The sequence below is a fragment of the Sceloporus occidentalis genome, unplaced genomic scaffold, assembly GCF_023333645.1.
Source record: "Sceloporus occidentalis isolate IW3139 unplaced genomic scaffold, rSceOcc1.0.p SCAF_2, whole genome shotgun sequence".
NCBI classification, from domain to species: domain Eukaryota; kingdom Metazoa; phylum Chordata; class Lepidosauria; order Squamata; family Phrynosomatidae; genus Sceloporus; species Sceloporus occidentalis.
The window spans coordinates 49,069,343-49,094,258 of NW_028316982.1; the positions used below are offsets into that span (position 1 = coordinate 49,069,343).

General features: G+C 39.6%; 1 protein-coding gene across 4 annotated transcripts in view; it reads right to left on the minus strand.

The window, feature by feature from the left end:
* Window positions 1-311: 311 nt before the first annotated feature.
* ANKMY1 (ankyrin repeat and MYND domain containing 1) overlaps window positions 312-24,916 on the minus strand; it is a 65,796-nt gene continuing 41,191 nt past the window's right edge. For 2 of the 4 annotated variants that reach the window (XM_089509290.1, XM_089509287.1), the window contains 7 exons: window positions 22,988-23,095; window positions 19,672-19,803; window positions 18,133-18,246; window positions 15,391-15,556; window positions 13,766-13,820; window positions 12,923-13,074; window positions 312-1,914 (listed from right to left, as the gene is read on the minus strand). In XM_089509290.1, the coding sequence (XP_089365416.1) occupies window positions 1,691-1,914; window positions 12,923-13,074; window positions 13,766-13,820; window positions 15,391-15,556; window positions 18,133-18,246; window positions 19,672-19,803; window positions 22,988-23,095 (951 nt within the window). In that variant the 3' untranslated portion in view covers window positions 312-1,690. Of the gene's footprint in view, window positions 1,915-11,074; window positions 12,271-12,922; window positions 13,075-13,765; window positions 13,821-15,390; window positions 15,557-18,132; window positions 18,247-19,671; window positions 19,804-22,987; window positions 23,096-24,916 lie in introns of those variants that run through there. The other 2 variants (XM_089509288.1, XM_089509289.1) reach the window with 2 other exon arrangements.

Sequence of the window (24,916 nt, forward strand, 5' to 3'; positions counted from 1 at the left end):
GGGGGGGGGGGGTTTGGTCATTTTTTCCATTGAAACCAGAAGCGACCAGAAGTTCACTTCCAGATTTGGGGAGGGGGGAGGCAGGGAAGTGTGTGCATGCACACAGACACACATGAAAGGGCAGCTTTAGGGAAATGCTTTATGACACAATTTCACATGGAATAATATTTCTTTAAGTTGCTACACAAACTTATCTGAGTGTAATCCCAGTTAAAGTCAATAGGGCATACTTTGGAGTAGATTTCAAATTGTAGGCTTCAATTTATAACCACTGCTAAAATAAGGAACAAAAATATATTGTTTCAGAAAAATATATAGATTTTATTTTGTAACATTTAAAATCTACTGCATTATAAAACACAAAACATATTAAACAACTGGCTTGTCCAGTCCAGTGCTATACTCCTGGGACCACAATCAGCAGCCTTAAGCATGACAACTCTCTGCTGGCTTGTGGCCCAGAAATTCTGGCCTGGCTTTGTTTCACACTCAGCTGCAAACAGAAACAGACACATTCTGAGCCCATCCTTCGCCAAGCCCCACTGAGAGCAGTAGGTTGTGAAACTACAAAAGTCAGCAATATACTGTACATTTGTTGAGATGCAATACATGTTGAGTCCACTTTTGAAAACAATGGTTTCAGCCAATAATACTGCCCAGTGTTTTCCAACTCGAGTTAGATTTCTCATATTAGAAAAGAACTTTAGCCACAGAATCTTCCATCCTGATACTTCATATCCCAAGGATTTGATCCTGAAGTCAATAAAAGCTCACAGGATTAAAGGCTAGGAACTGAATGTGTCTAGGATCTTATTAGATCAGATCTGTTTATATTCCTACCAAATCTATAGGAAGAGTCTCTTCTACCCACTTTCTGTTCATATCTACTATCAATGAAGAAAATGGCTACATCTCCATACGGTATTCAAAATCATGGATGGGCAACTTGGGAGCCCCAAAAAAGAGAGAGAAAGAGTATCAGCAGTTGGCAAGCAAAGTCTATATTGTTGTGGTGACTGAGGTTCGAAACAGATGAGCCAAGTAAGCTGGTTTCTGGCCGCATTCAGGCACAGCATTTACATGACACATGCCCCAAGCGCAGCCAGAAACTGCACTGAGGCCGTATCTTTTACAAAGAACCAGGCTAAAAAAGAATGGTAAAGTACAGCTCCTTTTGCCGGTCTGGTTCAAAACTATCGCAATGGCCCAAATTGGGGCACATCGTGCCGGAGCAGCCACAGTCCACTTTTTCGGGCCCATCTGTTTTGGCCCCAAGTAGCATACCAAGAACATGCTATCTGATTTATATGTAAGAAGTTCATGCCTGAAGTTGAAGATCTAGAAAGACAAGACAGTGGTTGAAAAACAAGAGGAGCTTTACAATTCTGTACTGCATCTTCAGGAGACCCACCACAGAATCCCAAGGCTATACCTGGTGAACTGTTTATGCATTCTTATTTTTTTAAAAAAAATATGAAAAGCTTTGGTTTCATAACTATCAGATTCACTTTGGGAAGATGAGCATTTCACTACTATGAATAGAATTACCTGGCATCCCTTTATAACCACAGTAAGTAGATTTCGACACCTACATACGATTGCTTCAGTTTCATCTTCTAGTTATCAGTTTTTATCTATTTTTCATATAACATTTCCCAAATCAAATTATACCAGGACAAAGTAACAGTATTTAAATGAAACTATAGTTTCCAGTATAAGGAAGATCCGCAACACTGCTACTCTTCTCAGGCTTTCGTTGTGAACTGTCTTCTTTGAACTTCTCTTCTTTCTTCTTTTTCTCATCTACTTTTTTATGTCTCGTGACTGGTACCTCCTTTTTTTCTTTTACTTCCTTTGCCTTTCTGGATGGAGAAGTTCCTTTGCCTTTTGCCACTCTATGCTTACGGATCCGCACTACCAAAAATATGAAAATATATAATTGGCATTTTGTAAAGCAGAGTATTATAGATATGGTAATCCTATGCAAATGTACTGAATTAGAGGGGATGGGAATAAAATGATTATTCAGTGTACAGTATGTTCTTGGGTTTTAAATTACACTTCTTTTTCTTTTATTCAGTTATATCCCACCTTTCTCCCACTACATGGACTCACTACTCCTGTCTGTCTCTTCGCTTTTTAGACAGTTAACCCCATGAAATTACTGCTACACATTTTTTTTTCACTTGAGAGAATCCAAGTCCATTCTTTAAATGCTGTTTGCATCCCTTTTTCTGCTTTACAATGAAGCACAAAAGGCCCAAGTTCAAGTCTTTAGAATGTAAAATTGTACCAACAAAGTAATATGTTATGACCACTATGACAAACCACTGCCTAAAATTACTTTGTTCTGTCTTGTCAGTGATCCAGTTCATGTTTGCCCAATACAAACATGCCAACATACAAAACCATGCAATGTGCTTTGCCTCATGCTATGACAACAGTGGTGGCCTTTCAATGGTGTGAGGAGCAGTGTCAACATCTAATGCCCCATTAACCACCAGTCCTTAGTTTAGAAGTACATGCTGCACAGAAAACCTATGAGCAACAAATTTTCTTCCCATATTAATCAGAGTTGTGTCTATGCACTGCAAATCTCATCTATGAGCACACAAGCCTGAAAGGAATTGGAAGATGTTAATTCTGATTTAATATTGCAAAGAAATAAAAATATGCAAATAAATAATCACAGGGCAAGAGAATTGTGCATAGTAGCACTACTGAAAGGACAAATAAAAGGAGGTAAAATAGTTTGCTGTGAAATTTATAGCCTTCTTGCAAAAAAAAAAAAAAACTACCCCTTGATTGTCATGTGACTAAATACAGTGCACACTAGCCATTTTACTAGCAATCATAATTCAGCTGCCAAATATCCATGTTTTATCCATGCTAACATACTTTCCAATTCACTTTTAAGCTTATCTCACGGGGTTTAGAGGGCTTCCTTCTGAATGATCTAAAGAGCTTGGAAGGATAGGAGGAGACAAAAAGGAGCACAGAACTATTTCCTCTAGTCCCTTTTCAATCATTTAGAAAACATACAAAGCAGCACAAAATGATCACTGTAATGAAGTGATTGAAATCTTCATTACCTAGCTCACTAATATTCACAAGGCCAAAAGGCAGACCAGGGCTCTCAGACCACTCATGGGTTCCCTAAACACTGACCAAAGCAACATGAGGGCATATGAAATTTGCCGGAGGCAAGGAAGATCATTCCTAGAAAAGGGGGGTTGATTGACCTTTTGCACACCAGCCCTCCTTTCTATAAATACCTGATGCTGTGATGCGGTGGTCAAAGAAAAAAGCAGAGGGGACAGAAAGGTATGAAAAGCAGCATCCAAAGTGACCTCTGCAAAGTCCTGTCACAACTGCTTGTCACATGGCAGGAAAACACTGGATGCATCATTGAATATCCTGCTCTCCATACCCTCAAAACCCCTTAGGTTGGTGCACCTGCCTATCTTCTGCCTATCTTCTATGATTCAGGGGAAGGGGCATTAAGGCGGTTTCTGCAATGGTGCCAGAGTTATGAACATGAACTGCAATATTTATGATGCTGTAAGTAATTTATAAATTTAAAATTACTGAACAGGATGTCAGTCAGAGTAAACAAATAATCAGGATCTTCTTGCTTGTGCACAGTCAAGGTTAAGAAAACCACCTATGAGAATCCAGAACACCCCTGCTCACATCTCTTTTAACCATGAACCTCTGGGCACATTTACTAAGCTGCCATCTCTCAGCATCAGTCACAATCCTATCTTAAATACAGTAGACCCTTGTTATATGCTGGGATTTGGTTCCAAGATCCCCCATGTATAACAAAATCCGTGTATACTCAAGTCCCATTAAATATAATGACATAGCAAAATCGTGTCCCTTATAAAAATGGAAAAGCAAGGTTTGATATTTGAAATTTATACTTTTTTTGAACATTTTCAAACTGTGGATGCTTGAATCCGTGTATAAAAAATCCATGTATGAGAAGGGCTGACTATATATGGACAATTATCCAGAACTTGGAAAATTTCACCCAGCATGGCTGAACTCCACAGATTTCCAGATTAATGCTCAATAAATGATGGAATGTATTTCTGACTGGAGGTCCTTACTGCCAAATTTAGTAAGACAGAAAAGCCCCAAGAGAAGAAGGATTATGATCAGAAGAAATGCATCACATGACTCTATGTAGACTGCCTTGTTCTAAAGAAACAAGAAAATGGTACAGGCCTTGCCTGATATGGAGTAACAGAATAGGGGGATCTATTTGCTCAGCAAGAGGGCCTCAGGTAGCCAGGGTCCTTGCAGAATGTCAGTCCCTTTAGGCCTCAAGGCTGATACACCCTCCATATACCATAGTGGCCTATTGTTGGAAGTTGTCTGGTAAGGGTTTTATGAGTCATTTCAATACCCTTCTAATTTAATTCTACTCTAAACATTTTATTTTCTGGTTTAATATACTATTATTTAAGATGACCTCCATCAGTAACTTACTGATCAATGATAACTTACCAAGTCCTTTGTGACTTACTGATCCAGCTAGCTAAATCTGTGCAAATTGAGAGTCCCACTGAATTCAGTGAAATTTACTGCCAGGTAAGTAGATATGGGATTGCTGCATCCATTACTAACAAGTCCATTATTCATGGATGAGAAAAGAGATAAATCTGAAGTTTTTAGGGCTGCAACTAGCAAGGTCAAACTGTTAGAGTAGATGTTTTCAGTTGCTTTAACCATCATGTATTCACTAGTTCCTGGGCTATTTTGATTCCTGAATCTTTTCTGTAAACATTTCATGTGTATCATGTAAAGCAAGATAACAAATTAAATGAGTGAAAATTTAGCCTGGAAGTACTTAAACACAGAATAGTGGCCTGATTAAAAATTTGTTCTTTTAAATCATAAATGCCACTGACTCCTGCATGCAAAACATGCTCTGCCACTGATTTTTGTAAACCACAATTCTTGATCGGGAGTAGAGCAGAGATGTTCAGAAAAATGAACATCTGCAGAAAAAGTGTTCTGAATATGTTTACTCAAAACATTTCTAATTAGGCATTCTCCACCCCTGAGTCACAAACTGATCTTTGTATCCAGACAGTTATTGCTGCACTTGCAGGAGATCAGTGTCCAATAATAATAATAATAATAATAATAATAATAATAATAATAATAGGATTTATTTATATGCCACCCAATCACTGGGAATCCAGGCGGCTTACAACAGAGAGGATAATAGACGGTTCCCTGCCCTCAGGCTTACAATCTAAAAAGACACGACACAAAAGGAGAAGGGAATGGGGAGGGGATCAGGTCCAGCATTCTTCTCTCCCTCGGAGGCCTGGACCAAGGCAGATGGACCGGAGGGAGGGCTCTTCTTCTTCAGGCTAGCCCTGATGGAGCTGGGCCAGCCTATTTAGGTGAAATAAACACACCATTCCTTAACCAGCAAGGTATTTGGAGGGGGAATGAATGAACAGTGTACATGTTGTCAGGGAGGGTGGAAAGAAGACAAGAAAGATGCAGTTCAGTGACAAAGTAACTGAATAGATATAAAATGAGAACTCAAGTTTTTGGATAACTTTTTCCAAGCTGAAGATTTGAAGTACCACCAGTCACCAATTGTATTATGAAAGGTAGAAGGCAGTAGAAAAAGAAGACTGCATGCCAGATGACTAGACCCAATTAGCAAAATTACAGGTCTGAATTTACAAGACCTAAACAGAGCAGTGGAGGGTAGGGAGGCTTAGAGATGTGTCATCCACAGGGTTGCCAAGCTTGACTTGAGAGCAGTTAACAACAGGAACAACAACTTTAAAATGACAAAAAGTCCACTTTTGAAGGAACTAATAACAAAATATGCTCCATTAAATCAGTGGTGACAATCCCATCCTATTTTCTATAAGTCATGTGCTTGATTCTGCAAAGTAATAACAATTAACCAATATTATTGGTGTTAGTAGCAGTGAATTAATCTATCAATTTATTCTTTTTAACATTAAATAATTACTTTTCAAGCCCATCATACCAACAGGTGATATTAGTCAACCTTATAATATTGCTACATCTTACACCAATGAACTGCTTTTAGCACCTGAAAAAGTGATCAAGGATTAGCAAGTATTAGTATAGTGGGAGCCCACTAAGAAGTAACCATAAAGATGGATTACAGTGCAACAGATGAGCTTTGCTTCCCTACTGGCTTTACCCTTCCCTTTCTGTTTGTTTCCATTCCTTCCCTTTCTCCATTCTTACCAAAGAAAAACTGCAGTCTCCACAAATGCAGTGAACTGTCTTCCCCTTGACCAATCTATGAAAGTAGCTCAGGAGAAGAAAGCAAAAAGACCTTGAAAATTACTGGAAAAGAGAACATGTTCATTCTATTGTCATTCCTTTTCCCTTTTGGAGAAATGAAAAAGCTCACGGGAATGGCAAAGTGATGGGAGCAAAAGTGAATCAGGAATCGGAGTCTTTTAGTCATGCATGCCTTTTTCTGTCCTTGTCTCATGAAAAAAAAATCAGGAAAGGGAAAGAAAAGGAGAGAGGGGATTCACAGTGGAGGAGGCGGCAGCTGATATTCACGTGGTCTGTTTGTGCTGGTAGGCTGGGAGTTGTCAGCCCTTAAAGTGTATTGCTGTGTTGCCATTTTCATTGAAACTAATTGTTTGGCTGTCTTTTTCCTATTCCAGTTCCCAAGAGGCAAGAGCAACAGAATTAAACTTGAGATGGAGGCAGAGGGGATAGGTATATCACTATCATTTTGTTTATTACCTCTCAGCAATCTTTTGAAGATTTCTATAAAAGGATCCAAAGTGTTCACCTACTCAAGAAGCTCACCCTTTAAGTAGATTTGGTTCATCTTCATTTTCTTTATTGCCTAGTAACACCCATGCAAGTGGTCCAGGAGTCACTTCCTTCACTCTAAATTAGTTTTATTTCACTTCAACAATGACAGCATGTAGCCAAATTTAATTGTTTCCATACCATCAGTAAGTCACTGTGCCCACTACAAAGATCCTGAAAATTGGGAATCCTGCAGTAAAGCAGAATGAAGTTTGTCTCTCACATGCGCACACACACACATGTACCATGCAGTTGAATCAGCAATAGGTTGGGGAAACAATGGCTGCAAACCAACATATAAAAACAAACACACTCTCACTGATAGACAATCAGAAAGGGGTAGAGATTTTCATGCATTTTTTTGCAGCACTGCCTCTGAAAGTATTACTTTTGCACACACCACAAAGAATTACTAGCATTTGGCATTGTCCTATTATAAATGTATAATGTGACAAAGTATGTAACCCAGAACTCATGATTTCCTTTATCTATCTTGTGGCAAACTGCAAAGTCTAGCTTCTCACCTTGTAATTTCTAAAATACATGAATGTCTCCTTTGCCTAGTTCAATCTAACCAGAAAAAGAATTCTGTGAGTCTAACAAAAAATGTCACCTCTTTATATTCTCACCAAGCCTATCTGAAATGCTGTATCTATACCACATGCTCTGCTTCTATACAAGCAATCACACCGCTATAACACCACTAAAGAGCAAATGCATTTGAGGATATAAAGCTCCAATGGCTATTTTTTGAATAATGGTGAGACAGAAGAACACCCAGTTGTACAAAGAAACAGCCAGTTGTAATTAGTTACTCATGCATTAGTCGTGACAGCTTATAACATAAAAATAGAAAATATCAATAAAAATACCAGCATTGGAAAACAATAAGCGAGTAAAACATAGGTACCTAAGCAATGATTAACCCACTAATAATTGTCATAAATAGAAGTACAAAGTCTTGGCAAAAGAGAAAACAGCAGCAAACATTTACAATTAGCAACTATTTGAAATATTAGAAGAAATGCCCTGCCCAAAAAAAGCAAACCACAAGAAAGAGATCAGGATGACAATTTACTTACATGACAAAAGTGATGCAGATGCTCCTTCATCAGATTCAACTGGCGATGTACCATCTTTTGCAAGTAATAAAACAAGGTGCAAAGACATTTCAGAATGTTCAACGGTAAGACAATACTACAAGTGCCTCAAAGAAATGGTGCCCTCTATGTAAGGGCCAAATACAGTAACTTCTACAAGAGTCTTCAAAATAAACAATTTTTATTTATTTTATCACAGTGATTACATTTACAAGGATTCTGATCATTTTATATACATTTCTAAAGCGTGATTTAGGCCATAACATCAGCATACATAATACAGTACAGCAAACAGAAATTAAGAGTTTTAAATCCAGTGTTCACATTTTGTATTTACACAGACATTTCCTTAGACATTATGTTTAACAATGAACTTCATTTTAAAATACAGGAAACAACCTTTTTTAAGGGAAAAGGTTAAGTGGATATAAGGTTTTTCTTTAAAGAAATGGATTGCTCTACTCAGATTTTTTTTTAATCTTTCACTCCTCTCAACATGATCCTCTCATGGAGAAAAAAGGAGAATCTGCTTCTGTACATACTGCTAATACCTAACCATGATCATGCATATGTAGCTTCAAATTAATATATCTACAGTCACTGGAAACTCTAAAAATTAATATCAAGTGCTACAATCAAAAAGCCACTACCAACTTTCTAGCACTCTTCCTTTTGCCACACTCCATCTGATAATTTCACATGTTCATTCAATTAGATCTCTGTAATTTTTTCAAAGTGAAAGCAATGGGTGAATACCTGGATAAGACTTGTTTATTCAGGACTCACAAAATATCAAAAAGGTTATCCAAGGTGGCCCAATGGAAGTATCACAAAATATCAGTAACACAAAATATCAAAAAGGTTATCCAAGGTGGCCCAATGGAAGTATCACAAAATATCAGTAACACAAAATATCAAAAAGGTTATCCAGGGTGGCCCAATGGATGAAACAATGTTTACAGAATGGGATTCCAATCTCCATGCAGTTGTGAAAAACAGCTGATTGGATCAGTCTCTCAGTCCTTATTTTGCATTTGTATTTGTATTTATTTATTCATTTCATTTGTATGCCGTCTTTCTTGCCGGAGGAACCCAAGGAGGCTCACAGACAAAACATTTAAAATGTTAGTAAAATTCAGAACAATTAAAAACATCTGCGCACAATATAAAATCACATAAAAATATACAAAAATTAAAAATGTAACTGAAACCCACATGCTCCATAAAAACCACCCTGCTATGAATTATATATACCTGTCGGCATAAAAACGTTTTTACCTCCCGGCGAAAGGCAAGCAGAGAGTGGGCCAGCCTAGCCTCCCAAGGAAGGGAGTTCCAGAAGGTCGGAGCAGCCACCGAGAAAGTTCTGTCCCATGTCCTCACCAAGCAAGCCTGTGATCTTGGTGGGACTGAGAGAAAGGCTTTTCTTGAAGATCTTAGGGAGCTAGAAGGTTCATACAGAGAGAAGCGGTTTCTCAAAAAGTCTGGATCTAAACTGTATAGGACTTTACAGGTCATGACCAGCACTTTGAATCGTGCCCAGAAATGAACCAGTAACCAGTAAAGCTGTTTCAGCAAGGGAGTTATATGCTCCCTGTAACCAGCCCCAATCAGCATCCTAGCTGCAGCATTTTTCAGCCGCTTGGAGTTTCCAGACAGTTTCCAAAGGCAGTCCCACAAAGAGTGAGTTACAGTAATCTAAGCAGGACATAATCAAGGTATGTGTCACTGTAGCCAGATCTGACATCTCAAAAAACAGGCACAGCTGGCACACTAGTTTTAACTGTGTGAATGCACTTCTGGCTACTGCTGAAACCTGGACATCCAGGCTCAGAGTTGAGTCCAGGAGCACACCCAGGATGAAAGCCTGAGATTTCAGAGGGAGTGTGACCCCATCCAACACAGGTAAAGTCCCTATTCCCTGATCTGCCTTATGACTGAACAGGAGCACCTCTATCTTGTCTGGGTTAAGTTTCAATTTGTTTGCCCTCATCCAGTCCATTACTGACAGCAGACACTGGTTCAGCACAGAGACAGCTTCCTTGGAGTCAGATGAAAAAGAGAGACAGAGTTGGATGTCATCCACAAACTGGTGACACAAGACCCCAAATCTCTAGATGACCTCTCCCAGGGATTTCATATAGCTGTGAAATAACATGGGGACAGAACAGAATGAGGGACCCCACAGGCCAACAGCCAAGGAGTCAAACAGGAGTCCTCCAACACCCTTTGAGTTCGCTTGTCCAACAAAAACTGGAACCACTGCAAAACAGTGTTCCCAAGTCCCATCTCAGAGAGGCAGCTTAGAAGGATACCATGGTCGATGGTATCGAAATCTGCCAAAAAATCCAGCAGAACCAACAGGGTCCAGTTCCCCGCCCAGTTCCCTGTGTAGTCATCGACCAAGATGACCAAAGCTGTCTCTGTATCATAACCAGATCTGAAGTCAGATTGAAATGGATCTAGATAATCTGTTTCATTCAGAAACCCCTTGAGTGGAGAGGCCACTACTTGCTCCAGAACCTTACCTAAGAATGGAATGTTAGAGACTGGCTGATAATTATCCAAAGTGGTGGGATCCAGAGATGCCTTTTTCAATAATGGCCTCACCACAGCCTCCTTTAGGCAGGATGGAAATCTGCCTTGCTGCAGTGAGGCATTCACCACTCCCCTTACCTATTCAGTAAGTCCCCCTCTAGCTGCTTTCAGAAGCCAGGAAGGGCAAGGATCCAGTATGCACTTGGTGGCCCTCACTTCTCCAAGGATCCTGTCCACATCCTCAGGCTGAACAAACTGAAACTTAACAAATAATATAGGACAAGCAGGTGCCAAGATTACACCCACTGGACCTGTGACAACTCCAAGACAGAGCATATCCAAGAGATTTTGTCTTGCAAATTCTTCACAGCGAGCTGTCAAGTGGTCTTTATTTCCTTCTTGTGGGCCAGAGTGTAAAAGGCCACTGACCACTCGAAACAGCTCTGCTGGATGACACTCTACAGAAACAGAGAAGTATAATTTCGTTGCTGCCACCATCACCATGGCATAAACTTTCCAATGAGCTCTACTCAGGTTCAATTGATCTAAATGAAGAGATCAGAGCGTTTCTTCATCCCAAATGGTCAGTTGTGAGCAACAACCTGCCAAGGAAGCTGCTGAATCATTTATGGCCTGGCAACCTCTTGCAGCTGTTGCTTGAGCATCGCAATCTCTCCCTCGTCTGTGTTCTGCTGCAGTAGGTATTGTCAAGCCCATGTCTGTGTGTTGTGGCTGTTGGGGAATGCTACTGTCTGTCTCAAGCATTGGCATGTCCCCCTGTCCTTCTGAGTCTTTCGCCAGTGTTTCTCTAGTCTCCATCCCACTTGTTTCATCACCACCAGCTCCCTGATGAACCAGGGGGTCCATCTGGCTCCACTTCATAGGAAGAGACACTTAGATGCAGGCCTCGGTCCTAGGTGCAGTTCTTCTTGTCTCTCCCCTGTATTGGCTCCCCTCAATCCCAGCAGGCACTAGCTTATATCCCTTTCCCAGGGGCACAGGTGTTCCTCACTGACTGTATAGCCAGTAACTGGCTGGATGTCTGAGTCCTGGTCCTGACAGGGAGCAATCCCAAAGAAGTCCCTCAGGGGAAGTGCAAATTGTAGCAGAAGCCCCAAAACCAGATGATAGCAGCCTCTGTCCTGAGGTGGTGGTAGTTGTTCTTCTGGTGCAAGCATCATGGTGTAGTGGTTTGAGTGTTGGGCTACGACTCTGGAGACCAGGGCTCAAATCCCTCCTTGGCCATGGAAACCCACTGGGTGATCTTGGGCAAGTCACACTCCCTCAGTCGCAGAGGGAGGCAAAAACAAACTCCTCTGAACAACACTTGTCAAGAAAAACCTGCAACAGTTTCGCCATAAGAAACAACTTGAAAGCACACTACTACTACAACATGGTGTAGCTAACAGAAAAAGGTATTTGTTCCTCAGTATACAAAAGAAAAGGCGCTAGGGACCATAAGCCATCCATAGTCATGCTTCTCCTACCTCCTACCCAATGTTACAGCACTTAGAAAGAGATTCAATCATTAAAAATGCATGCCAGTTTTTCACATAGGTCCAAACATATCCCTACACAACACAGTATGATTTCTGATGACTAGAGATTATGGCCCTGTCCACACCTGTACGTACAAAGAGTTTTTTTTTTCACAGACAGATAAAACGCTTGCACATTTGGGGCTCTGAGTTGTGCTCACTATCTCTCAAAATACATGTCCACTCTTCCAGGTAATATTTCATTTGTGTGCCTGAACACGGTGCAGTCACAGGGATGAGTAACCTGTCTGATTTTTGTGGACACAAAACAATGTGAACAAAATTGGATTATTTATATTTTCTACAACATTTCAGCTTTTTCTTAGTTATCTTTCCTTTCCAGAATGAAAAACAGAGCATAAAGTGATCTACAAAACTCATTCCTCCAGTAGGTTCCCCAGGAAAATGACCATGAGCCTCTGGAAATACATGTGGATAAAACACCACAATCCAGGCATGTTGTATGGATCTTCTAGAGAACTGCTGGACACAATCCTTCTAATAGAGTCTTCATATTCTTCAGAAAAATATGTAAAGAACATTATTTACATATTGGGGCTGGGGGTGGGGTGGTAGGAGAGAGAACTGAAAACTATTGCCCAGGTTAGCAAATTATTTTTGCTCATTTATATTTTCTATAAAAATCATACATGTAAACAGGTTGGAAATATGTGCAAGCTTGCTGCAACACTTGCAATTTTGATTTTTTAAAAAGACCTTACTGATAGCGCCTAACAAATGACATGTTTATATTTTAACAAGTTAAAATTTAGAAACACTAGACACTGTGAAACTAACCTAGTGGTTCTACTAGTGACATATTATCTAGTTAACCAGTACTTTTGCAATATGCACTGAACACACATCTTGCTGTGTGCATCACCAAACAAGCCAGCCTACCTGCATGTAAACATTCTCGTTTATGACGCTCATTCCAAGACTTCATTTTACAGGACTTGCTGCAGGTGTAGATGTCATAACAACGCATGCAAGGTACAAGATTCACACCAACAGATCGCCCACATTGGTAGCAATATTTAAAGATGGGCAGTCTGCAATACAGAAATGTTTTAAAAAGCAGTATCAGTGACATTTACACAAGTTAACTTGTTCAAAATTAACACAGCAAGTAATAATGGGGCTAATAATGAATGAGAAATTTTAACTTGACAGTATAAGAAATAAAAAGTGATCAAAAACTGTGAATCCTGGGTTTTCTTTAGGTAATTTACTCTGTTAAAATGCCTACATTTATTTTCAGCACTCTTCCTCTGCTTCAAATTCAAATCAATCTTCCAAACAAGCTCCTGCATCCCCAAGTCTGGGAGGCAAGGTGGGGGTAGGGGGATCCTCAATACCAGTAATATCTCAACAGGAAAAAGCCATCCATGCCCATATTCTATATTTCTACATTTTTCATACCACACTCATGTATGTCAAAGTATTCATTTCAGAATCTATTAGTGCAGAAACCTATCAACAGGAACATACTTAGAACTAACTGTGCACTGAAGGCATAGGGCCCTAGAATCAAACAATATTTTTACAAGTTTTAAATATATGATTCAAAAATACACAAAACTATAATATTATGTGAGGAAATGATAAAAGACAAACATTATTTTCAGACTCAAAAATACAAGGTTCTTCCAGAGGGTCCAATGAAAAGACAGACTACTGTATAGATTACATCATATGATTAAAGACAATGTGAATTAAATTATTTTTGTGCACTGTTCTTACTTTGATGAATCTGTTTCTGGCAATACTCCTCCTGCCACAGTAGATCTCTTTATTGCTATATGACAACAAATACACAAATGGGAAAATTGAAGATCTTTCACTGGAAGCCAAAATATGTACACCTGAGGACTATTATTTCAAAAATTACTGGATTCCAGGTGGGTCTCTGATCAAATGTTTCCTTGTTTGCATCAAAATGTTTAGCAGAATCATTTGACCTTTTAATAAAAATAATGGAAGAAACCAAGCTAAACTTCTGAATTTGAGGCTGAAACCATTGTTGCTGTTGTGGCTATATTTATTTGTATCCCAACTTTCTTCCAAAATTGGGACTCAAGGCAGTTTACAGTTTTAAAAAGAACAGTACAACCAAAAACCTACAAAAAGTGAAAATTAAAATAGAATTATTAAAACAGTATTAAAGCAATTTAGATATACACTTCAAAAGATATGCAATTAAACCAGGTTTTTTTTAAAAGCCTGTCAGAATAAAAAGGAATTTGTCTGCCAACAGAATGACAGTGGAAGGGGTGCATTCTGGCCTTCCTTGGGAGGGATTATCACAGCCTAGGGACATTCATTGAGAAGACCCTTTCTTGCACCCCAGCCAACTGTGCCTCTGACAGTGGTGAAACTGAGGGAAGATCTCAGGGCCAGGCTGGCTCATATGAGGAGATATGGTTTTCCAGACAGCCTGGACCTGAGCCATATAAGGCTTTATAGGTCATAACCAGGGCCCTGGTGGCGCAGTGGTTAAATGCCTGCAGTGCAGCCACTCACTCACAAACTATAAGGTTGCAATTTCAATACCAGCCAGGGTCTCAAGCTTAACTCGGGCTTGCATCCTTCCAAGGTCTCTAAATCGCTTAGGGAATGCTTAAGTTCACTGATAAGCGGTATAGAAATATACTTGCTATTGTTATTGCTATAACCAGCACTTTGAAACTACTGTATATACTCATGTATAAAACTAGAAATTTTAGTCAAAAAACCTGACCCCCAAAACCTGAGTCGATTTATCTATGAGTCAATATAAATACTGTGCATTAACTCATATTAAAGAAAAGGAACCGTCCTCTGGTGAAAGGAAAGAGCGTATTCTATCCTGGAAACTCTGACCTCCCTCTATTCTCTCATCCATTTAGCCTTAGGGTGAGTGCAAACAGTTATGACTATTGGAATGTTTTAAGTTCTTTGGCATGCTTTCCCTTTGCTTCATCCTTTACATCTTTTGTTACAGGCCCCTAAGTTTTACCCTCAACTTATTCACGGGTCATTTCAAAATCCATAATTTTGGCCCCAAAACCTGCCCTCGTGGGGCATGGTCGACTTATGGTCGAATATATACAGTAAACATTTTTAAAATTGTATAGCCACTACCAAAGATGGCAGTGTTACATCTGCCTCTCAGTCTTGAACCACCTTGTAAGTGGCATGAAGTCACTGTGTTTTACATTTCCCTGCCACCTCAGTATAGGGTCAGGGGTAAGGAAGATCACAATGCAATATTGTTGCATCTCATATTTTAGTTCATTCAGATATCAAAATATTTCATTACTAAGCATTCTAATCTCATTCCAGAATAGCACCAGCTCTATAATAGGGATTGTTGAATCTGGACTCACTAAACTTTTGCTTTCGAAGTTCCTCTTTATCCCAAAGCTTTTCTTTGCAGATGACAGCTTCACGAAGCCGATCACTCAGAAATTCGAGCAACTTTCGACGAGAACTAAAAAGCTCCCGCTCTGTTGGTGAAAGAGCATGGTATGGCGTATGCAACATTCTTTTATCCTGCAATACATAAAAACCACATCATGCCACAAAAAATCTACTTCGTTTGTGTATCAGAGGGAGGATGCCTAAAAATGGTACAGGGAAAACAGTATTTTTATATGCTGTTACCCGCCTTGATCCAACACAGGGAGAGGCAGGTTATAAATAAATACTGTTGTTGTATTATTATTATTATTATTATTATTATTATTATTAAGTAAATAAGTATGGTCTGGCAGTAAAACTCTGCAAAATGTTCACTAAATTGCTATTGTTGAAACAGAATTTATCTCTCTTGCTTTGTACTTAGTTGTTTTCCTAAAACAGATGTTTATGTTTAAAAGTAAATGCCCAATCCAATTCTGTGCATGCAAGGTGATCCATTATTAGTATCCCGCAGGTGCCAACATGTAGGCAAAGCTGAGCACATGCCCCTAAACATATAGTTGAGGAACAAGGCAGTACTCCCAATTTACTGCTTTTCAGATGTTCACCAGTTCTACTAGGTATTTATATTAATCAACAGGTGAACATCTAGGAAGATAAATGAATTAAGACAAACCTCTTTTTAAAGAGTATTTTATTTAATAAAAACTATATAAAATAAGAACAGAACAGAATACAAACAGAAACAAATTACAAAGCTACAAAAGACAAAACTACACATAACTGAACAAAAACTAACAATTAACAGAATAAACAAAGAAAAAAATGACTTCCATCTTCACTGCAGGTATAATTCAACCCTTAATTTCTATGCCTCTTACTTCTATTAATTACACTTCATCTACATAAATAACTCATTAATTAAGAAACCCAACAATCCTCAAACCACCTTCACTCTTTTTCAATATTAGATTACTTCTATGTTTCACTCATCTATCATTAAAAATCAAATATTATTGATTTTTCTTTTATCATAATAAACAACAACACACTTTATTCACTTTATCGCATCACTCAAAGCCTCCCCACACTTTGACTATATACTTTACAGCAGCCAGCATTTCCTGGACTTAATCCCTTCTCCCACTGCCATCCCCCTTTCAATGTACGTTTTTAGAATGTAAGCCTGAGAGCAAGGAAGTGTCAGATTGATCATTTGTAAGCTGCTCTAGGAGCCTTTTGGCTGAAGGCCTGGGTATAACTGTTCTAAGTAAATAAATAAAAAAAATTCCTCACCATCATTTCCACTGACACTGGTCTGCTTAAAAAGCAGCTCCAAATGGAGGCTTTTCTGTCAATGAAAATAGCAAGTTCAAGGGAACCATTTTGTCAGGACTATGTGTGAGGAGTGGTGTTTGAATGCTATGAGCCTATGATTTCACACACACATCCCACATTCCCAACACAGTAGCTACTACTTGCTTTGAAATGCAAAGGTGACTTTAATGTCATACTTTAGTTTAACTCTAGAGCTGCTTTAAAATTTAAACCATCTTTAACCTTTGATTTTTCTAAGGTGACTGTTATCCATAATATATCATAATATAAGGAAGAATTTTCATATAAAGTGTGGATTCATTTTGTTCCCCAAGGACATCCTCTGATTTAGATCTCTGTAAATCTTTGTTGAAGTAAAAGGTCAACGGAAAGGTGTATTTGCATTCTCAGGGAAATGAGCAGGGCTAGGGTGGGAACTGGGCGGCTTCTGCAGGTTTTGACAAGGCTATTTTTATGGCCAACTTTTTTGGAGAGAAAATAAATAAAGAAAGAACCAGTCTCTGCATACTTCTGGCAAGTCCAATTCTCACCTAAAAGAAGTTGGAAAATCACCCCCAGACTTTCTGTAGTTGCCCATCCCTCTACTATAACTATCAAGAGAATCTATAGCATTTAACATGAATTCCTTTGTCAGTAACAAAATCATAGAGTTGAAAAAGACCACAAGGGCCTTCCAACCCAGCCTTCTGCCATGCAGAAATACACAGTCAAAGTACTCCCAACAGATAGCCATCCAGCCTCTGTTTTGTTTCCAAGAAGATAACTCCACCACTCTCTGAGGCAATGTGTTCTGCTGTTAAACAGCTCTTATTGTCAGGAAGTTCTCCCTAATGTTTAGGTGGAATCTCTTTTCCTGTAGTTTGAATTCATTGTTCCATGTCCTAGTCCCTGGAGGAGCAGAAAGCAAGCTTGCTCCATCCTTAATATGACATCCCTTCAAAAGTTTAAATATGGCTATCATGTCACCTTTTAACCTTCTCTTCTCCAGGCTAAACATACTCAGCTCCTCATAGGGTATGGTTTCCAGAAATTTCATCATTTGGGCCACCCTTCTCTGGACACACTCCAGTTTCCAACAGAAGCAGGGTTCACTTAATTTTACTATGATTATGAAATTCTAGAAATAAAGATAGCACATGTGCATGTCTGTCGACTTATGTCAGTTCCACAAATTTCATAGGGTTTTCTTTGGCAAGGAATATTCAGAGGTGGTTTTGCCAATTGCTTCCTCTGGAATATAGCCTACAGTGCCTGGTATTCATTGGTGGTCTCCCATCCAAGTACAAACAAATGCTGACCCTGCTTAGCTTCTAAGATCAGACAGAGAACTGGTGCCTTTAGGGTAGGTTAGGCTGTACTAAAGACTGTACCTGGTAGTATTTGTAATGTGCATAGTCCACTACTGTTCCCACTGCATTTTTCATCTCATCGCCAATAGTAATAGGCATTAACATATCTGCACCTCCTGCTATTAGAGTATTAATCTGGGGAGACAGAAAAAATAATTAAATGAAGAACAAATGCTGAACACCAAGAGTCTCATGCCGCCTTCTCATCAATACCACACACAGTCCAAACCAGTATAGAGTCTCGGCATGGAGGTCACATTAAGAGTTTTGCTCTTAACAATGAAGCCCTTCTTTACAATCAGCTGATATGCAGTAATAGGATTCAGACAAAGAGTCACCCAATATTTCTTTAGATCAGGAATGAATAAAAATTATTTTGAAGGCCACTTCAAACATATAGGGTTAAATCAAAGGTGCGGTTGGGAGGGGGGGGATCATGCATCCTTCCAGATGTTGTTGGATAGCAAATCCCAGCAGTCTTAAGCAAGAATTAATGATAAGACATGCTGGGAGTTCCAGTCTAATGATTCCTATTCCAGGGTTAAATCCACATGTTAATGCCAACTAGTACAGACCCACTCAATCAATAGGACTTGTTAAATCAACACTATGCTTGTCCCATTGATTCTCTGTGTTTGCTGTACTTGAGATTAATAACTGGACTCAAAGCCCATAGTCATAAATATAAATACTCTAGAGAGCTATAAACATCTAGCCATGGAAGTAATTTTTGTTGTTGTTACTATTTGAACATAAGCAATTTATTTTTAGCCTTCAACTGCATATGGTACCTTTTTCTTTGTCTGCCCAACTGCTCACAGAATCCTCCCTTTGTACCACTATAGAGCTCTCTAAACCCTTCTCTTCTTTACCCAATAAAATCCTCCGGCCTAAATCCAACTGTTAGTCTAAGCAGCGTAGACAGATAGAATCAAGAGAACTTACATAAATATTGACTTAACAAAATTCCCATTGATTTAATAATTAATAATAATTAATAATTTGTTTTATTTATATACCGCTATTCCAAAGATCATAGCGGTGAACAGCAAGTAAGCTAATTAGCAAGTAAACTAATTTGCCCCCAACAGTCTGGGTACTCATTTTGGCGACCTCGGAAGGATGCAAGCCTGAGTCGAGCTTGGGCCCTTTTGCTGGTCTTGAACTCGCAACCTTGTGGTTTTGAGTGAATGGCTGCAGTACAGGCATTTAACCACTGCACCACCAGGGCTCCTAGATCTGCTCTACTTACAACTAACAACTGGATTTAAGTCCAAGATCTCTCAGCAGCCCAAAGATCATGTTCTGCAACACTGAAGGTCTGTACACCATCTCTAAGTTAGCCCTTCTGTTTCTGCTTCAGCTATACACAGGTCTCTCTGCAACCTCTTTTCTCAATTATTCCTTCTTTCTTCTTTCTATGCTATAGCACTATCATCACTTTGCAGCACCATGGGCCTCTTGGTGTCTGTATTTGATATTATCCTGTTTTTCTCTTGCTGTCACCACTCACACATCCATTTGGGAAAGCCACATCAGAATATGTTCTGTTTTTCTTACCAAATCCATTTTGTTTGGAAAGGATCGATTGTGTTCATATGCAGGATTAATAACAGCACACAGGGCATTTCCAATAGCTTGGTTTAATGGGACATTTGGATCAGCTCCACCATCTAGAAGCTCAGCCACTGCCTATGAAAGACCCCCCCCCCCCAAAAAAAAAACCTCCTTAGTGCACAATATGATCTAGAACTAGGAAACCAACTCCCCAAAGTAATGTCCTCTCTCTTAAATTGCCCACTCCCAGAACAAGCATGGCCAAGAGAAAGACGGGGCTAAGCTCACCAGTTACAGCCCCTTGTTCTTCCTTTGGCAACAAAATATGAGGCTACCACAATTGCTGAGGTAAGAGAAAGGGGGAAGAGCAGGTTGTCCACCACCTTCCAACATTCCAGCTCTACTTGGGGCTACCCTTGTACCAAGTTCAGAAGCTTCAAATGGTCCAAAATGTGGGAGCCAGATTGGTCACTGGCACATCTAGGTTTGACCATATAACACCAGTGTTAAAATCTCTTCACTGGCTGTCAATTAGCTTCTTGGTGCAATACAAGGTGTTAGTTATTACCTTTAAAGCCCTACATGACTCAGGCCTGAGTTACTTGCAGGAACGCCTCTCCCTACACAATTTGCCCCGAACTCTCAGAACATCAGGGAAGTACATATTGGAACATCACAATACTAGGTTAACGACAACTTCCCACAGGGCGTTTACAGCCTACTGGAAGAGATCCGTCTCATCAATACCTTAGAGGCCTTTAAGAAGGCACTCAAAACGGATTTCTTCCGGCGGGCTTATCCATCAGACTCCATACAAAAGCTTATGATGATGTTTCACTCTCGACTATGATTATTGGCTACTAATGAACTGTTTTTTAGAGAACTAATAGGAATGTGATAAATTCAGTATTAGTGTTTTATCAATTGTATTTGTATTACTGTATTATTTTATTGATGTAATCCTGCCTTGATCCTTGGGAGAGGTGGGAAATATAAATAAACTTTATTACTATTGTTGTTGTTGTTGTTGTTGTTGTTATTATTATTATTATTATTATTATTCCATTGACATAGCCAAGGTAGCAGCATTCGAAGTTCAATTCTGACACTGCTGATGCCAGGACAGCAAGAACAGGGTCTAGAAAATTTTCCCGTCTCTGTCGTGCTCTTGCTGTGCTCTTGCAGCATCAGCCTCTACACTAGGCATCTCCATTTTTTATAAATATTATACATTCCCAATGCATGGCTTTTATGTAAGGAGGGTGGCTTTGGGGGGGGGGGGTCGTGCCTTTTAGCTTTTGTATAATTGTTGTGTGGTTATATACGGTTTTTAGATTATTTTAAGTGCTTTATGTTTATATTGTAATGTTTTTGAAATGTTTTTTACCTGTAAGCTGCCGTGGGTCTCTTCTGGGAGAAAGGTGGCATATAAATTAAAATAATCATCATCATTATCCACTTCTTCACTCCACAACTGGGAAGGGCCTCTGTCCAGCACCATTTCTGACTTGACAGCACCACAGTATCAGAAGTGTATGTGCACATGTTTGTGTAGCTGCACAGCAATGGCCTAGATCCCTAGCAACTGAGGCCCCTGGACCATTTGCTCCAATTACACCACTGATGATCCAACTTTTGTGCTTTGGCACAGCCCAGATTGTCACTGTACAACAGAAGAACAATTCTCCTGCAGAGAAAACTCATCCATTTCCTTCACATTGCCTGTTTCCTCCCCCCAAAACTGAACCCAGAATAGAACACTGTGAAACACCACTTTGCTCCCTGCTCAAATGCAGAACAGTAAAAGCTTTCCAATATCTTAAGAGCTTATTACAAATCTTTTCCCTTCTCGGACATTAATGATCACAGGTAGAGTATCACAGGCAGGATCAGCTAGCAACTCCCTGAGTGACCTGTCTAACAGCACACAAGAAGCATGCCTGCATTAGACTGACCCACTGTAAAGCAACTTCTCTGTTGAAGTTTCCATTCTCACCACTGCCACTCCACAGTAGCAGCAAATACTCCCATTCAGAAATACAGGAAAGACTCCTTTAAGTTAATCATGAACAATTGGTGAGTGGCTTTAACAACACTCAGGCCTGGTACACACTGGCGGCGAAACACCACCCCTCTTTGCTGTGCATCGTTGCCACAGCAACCAAACTGTGGGGCAACAATGCACAGCAAAAAAGAAGCCGCCTAAAGCAGGAAGAGGTGCCGCCATGATGCCACTTCCTGCCAGCAACGTCTGGTCGCTGTATGGCAGCATCGTCATCATGGAGGCCCCCGTGTGGATGGGAGGCCGTCATGATGCCGGCGTCCATACAGACTAGAATCAATGCCACTAAGCCGCTTCCTGCCCATGTGTACCAGGCCTTAGTTACTTATTCCAAACATTTTAGCAGCAAGTGTTATCAACTATTGATTCTATCTGAAATGTCAAGTATCCAGGACAAGTATTCAGCCTGATGGCCAGAATAAAAATGTTAAGGGTCACTCCACAAGTTAAGTTATAAAGCCTGTGTAGTTCATTTTTTTTCCAACACAGATTATATAAAGCAAGACCAAGCAAGAAAGAACATGGTTTCAGCATTTCAGACAAGGAATTTACCTTTGCTCCTGCTTAGAACCAGCATGGCCTGGGAGGGTTTAAATAGTTTCTATGAAAAGAAAACTTCTACTACCAACAGGAAGAACTTTCCTCCCACTGCAAATAACAGAGGTGGCTGATTCTAACTGAAACAATGGGGATGAAGGGCTAAACACTTCTCCTCCATGCAATGGCCGTAATCCATCTGGCCCCACCTTCTGCTATATATATGTATATGTATATGTATATATACATGTGTATGACTGCCTGTAAACAAATAATATTAAAGAGGTTTGGCTCTCTGGCTCTTTCTCCTGCATCCTGTCATTTGTTTTTAACAGTATTACTGAAGTCTGCATCAGTACTAGCAAAACTATTTCATAGGGCTAACTATAGATTAAAGTATTTATAGCATGAGCTGCAGAAATATTTTACAGGGTCAGTATCCAGGGTCCAGTAAGATTTCAGTAAAGGATATTGAAAGTATGTACGTTTTTATACATTATTGATTTCTACTGTTTCTGAACTTCAGAAAATCTTTATTATAAGTACCTACTGTATGCATTAATATCTACAGATGAAGTATTTGCAGCTGGTTACTATTTGAACAGGAGCTGGAATCATCTATGTGAGTTTGCACAGTAATCAAAATTATATTTAAAACAATGTTCTCAGCTCTTTCCAAAGTAGAGATATGGAGAGTCAGAAGGAGAAAATATTGCATACCTGATCATTTCCAGTAGCAATAGCCAGTGAAAGAGGGGAATGGCCACTCCACAGGACATTTGGATTTGCACTATGTTCTAAAAGAAGACGAACAACTTTGGCTGCATTCTTGAAAAATATGAATAAAATAAAACTGAGTCAATAACAAAGAATCAGATTTTTTAACTTTAAAGAGAAAACATGATCCAGTATTTGTTCTAAATAAATATTAAAAATAAACATGAAAGCAAAGGGAGGAACACATTCCATACCTCAAAGTGAAATACTGATGTTAATGTTGAATTAGACATTTGTCTGCAGTACACCCATAAAATGCTTCAGTTCAGACTGAAATAATAGCACTTAAGGAGTTAAAAGAGTAACGCTGACAATGCAGACTTAATAAATATATTCCAAGAGTAACAGTGGACATGGGAACTCTGAGTCTAGATAATTCCTCAAACTGTAAAAGAATTGCTTGTGCACTTAAGTGGAGTCCACATACCCATCTCCTTGGCATACACAGATTTATTCCTTTTATTGAAGTAAATACAGGAACAAACACACCAGTGTACATAGTCCTGCTTCTCAATCAGGTGAGAAGACTACACAGTAAAATAATAACAGAGTTGCAGCCCACTGTGTTAGTTTAATATGCATAAGCATTACAAATGCAGATTCTCTGATCTAAGTGCAAATTGCTAGTTACAACTATAAAAGAATCAGTGAATCAACTACAAATTCCTAATCAAATTTAGATCTTTGACTTTATCTTTCTCTGCCACCTACAAAGATGACACTGAAATATGTGCCATTACATTTCCACATGTTCTTCTCATTCTGCCTTCCTGCTGCCTTCTCTCCTTCACTAACTTCCTGGGTGGAATCCTGTTGAGGAGTTATGATGCTACATATTGACTTCCATCCCCGGTCCTCCCAATCCCCATTTACTGGGCCACAAGATAGGGCTCTGTTTCCCTGTTGATTGCGAAGCAGCTAAATGACATTCTCACCTCCTACTGAAAGTGATCTCCTGTGCAACAGAAAGAAGCAGGACTTGCCCTGTTGCAATTTCCCCTCATGACAGAGATCATGTACATGAGGGGGAGGTAGGACTATCAGCCAGATGCTTCCTGATGGATGGGAACAGACCCCCATTAATCACAGTGGCTATGTACTAGGGGCACAATGGCTTAGTGGTTAAGTGACAATTGTAAGATCGGAAGGTTGGCAGTTCGAAGCCCAAGTAGTGCATGATGAGGTGAGCTCCCATCACTAGTCCCAGCTTCTGCCAACCTAGCAGTTTGAAAGCATGTAAAACTTCAAGTAGATAAATAGGTACCACTTCTCAGTGGGAACGTAACAGCGTTCCATGCAGTCATGCTGGCCACATGACCACTGAGTAGTCTTGGATAACGCTGGCTCCCTCAGCTTAGTAACGTCCCCTACACTAATAATATAATAAATAATAAATAATTTATTTATATTTTCCCGCCTCTCCCTGCGGATCGAGGCGGGATTACAGCCAGTATCAGTTCACAATACATCACAATTACAAATAGATAAAATCAGCTCATATAATAACACATCTCTTAAAATCACGCAAATCACAATACAATTTAAAAAAGAGAACATCCTGAGGTAGATATATATTTGGGATGATTTCCTCTACAGAGGGTCAGGAGGGTATGCTTGCTGGAAGAGATAGGTTTTCAGCGCCTTCTTAAAGGCATCCAGGGTGGAAACGAGGCGAATCTCTTCTGGGAGGTTATTCCAATACGTAGGGGCCATGGCTGTGACCGCTCTTTGGTGAGTGGCTGTAATCTCACTCTGAGGTGTTCAAGTAGGAGCTTTCCACTTGTTCTGAGGGTGTGGGGCGGATTGTGTAGGGAGAGGCGTTCCCTCAAGTAACTCGGGCCCAAGCCATGTAGGGCTTTAAAGGTAATGACC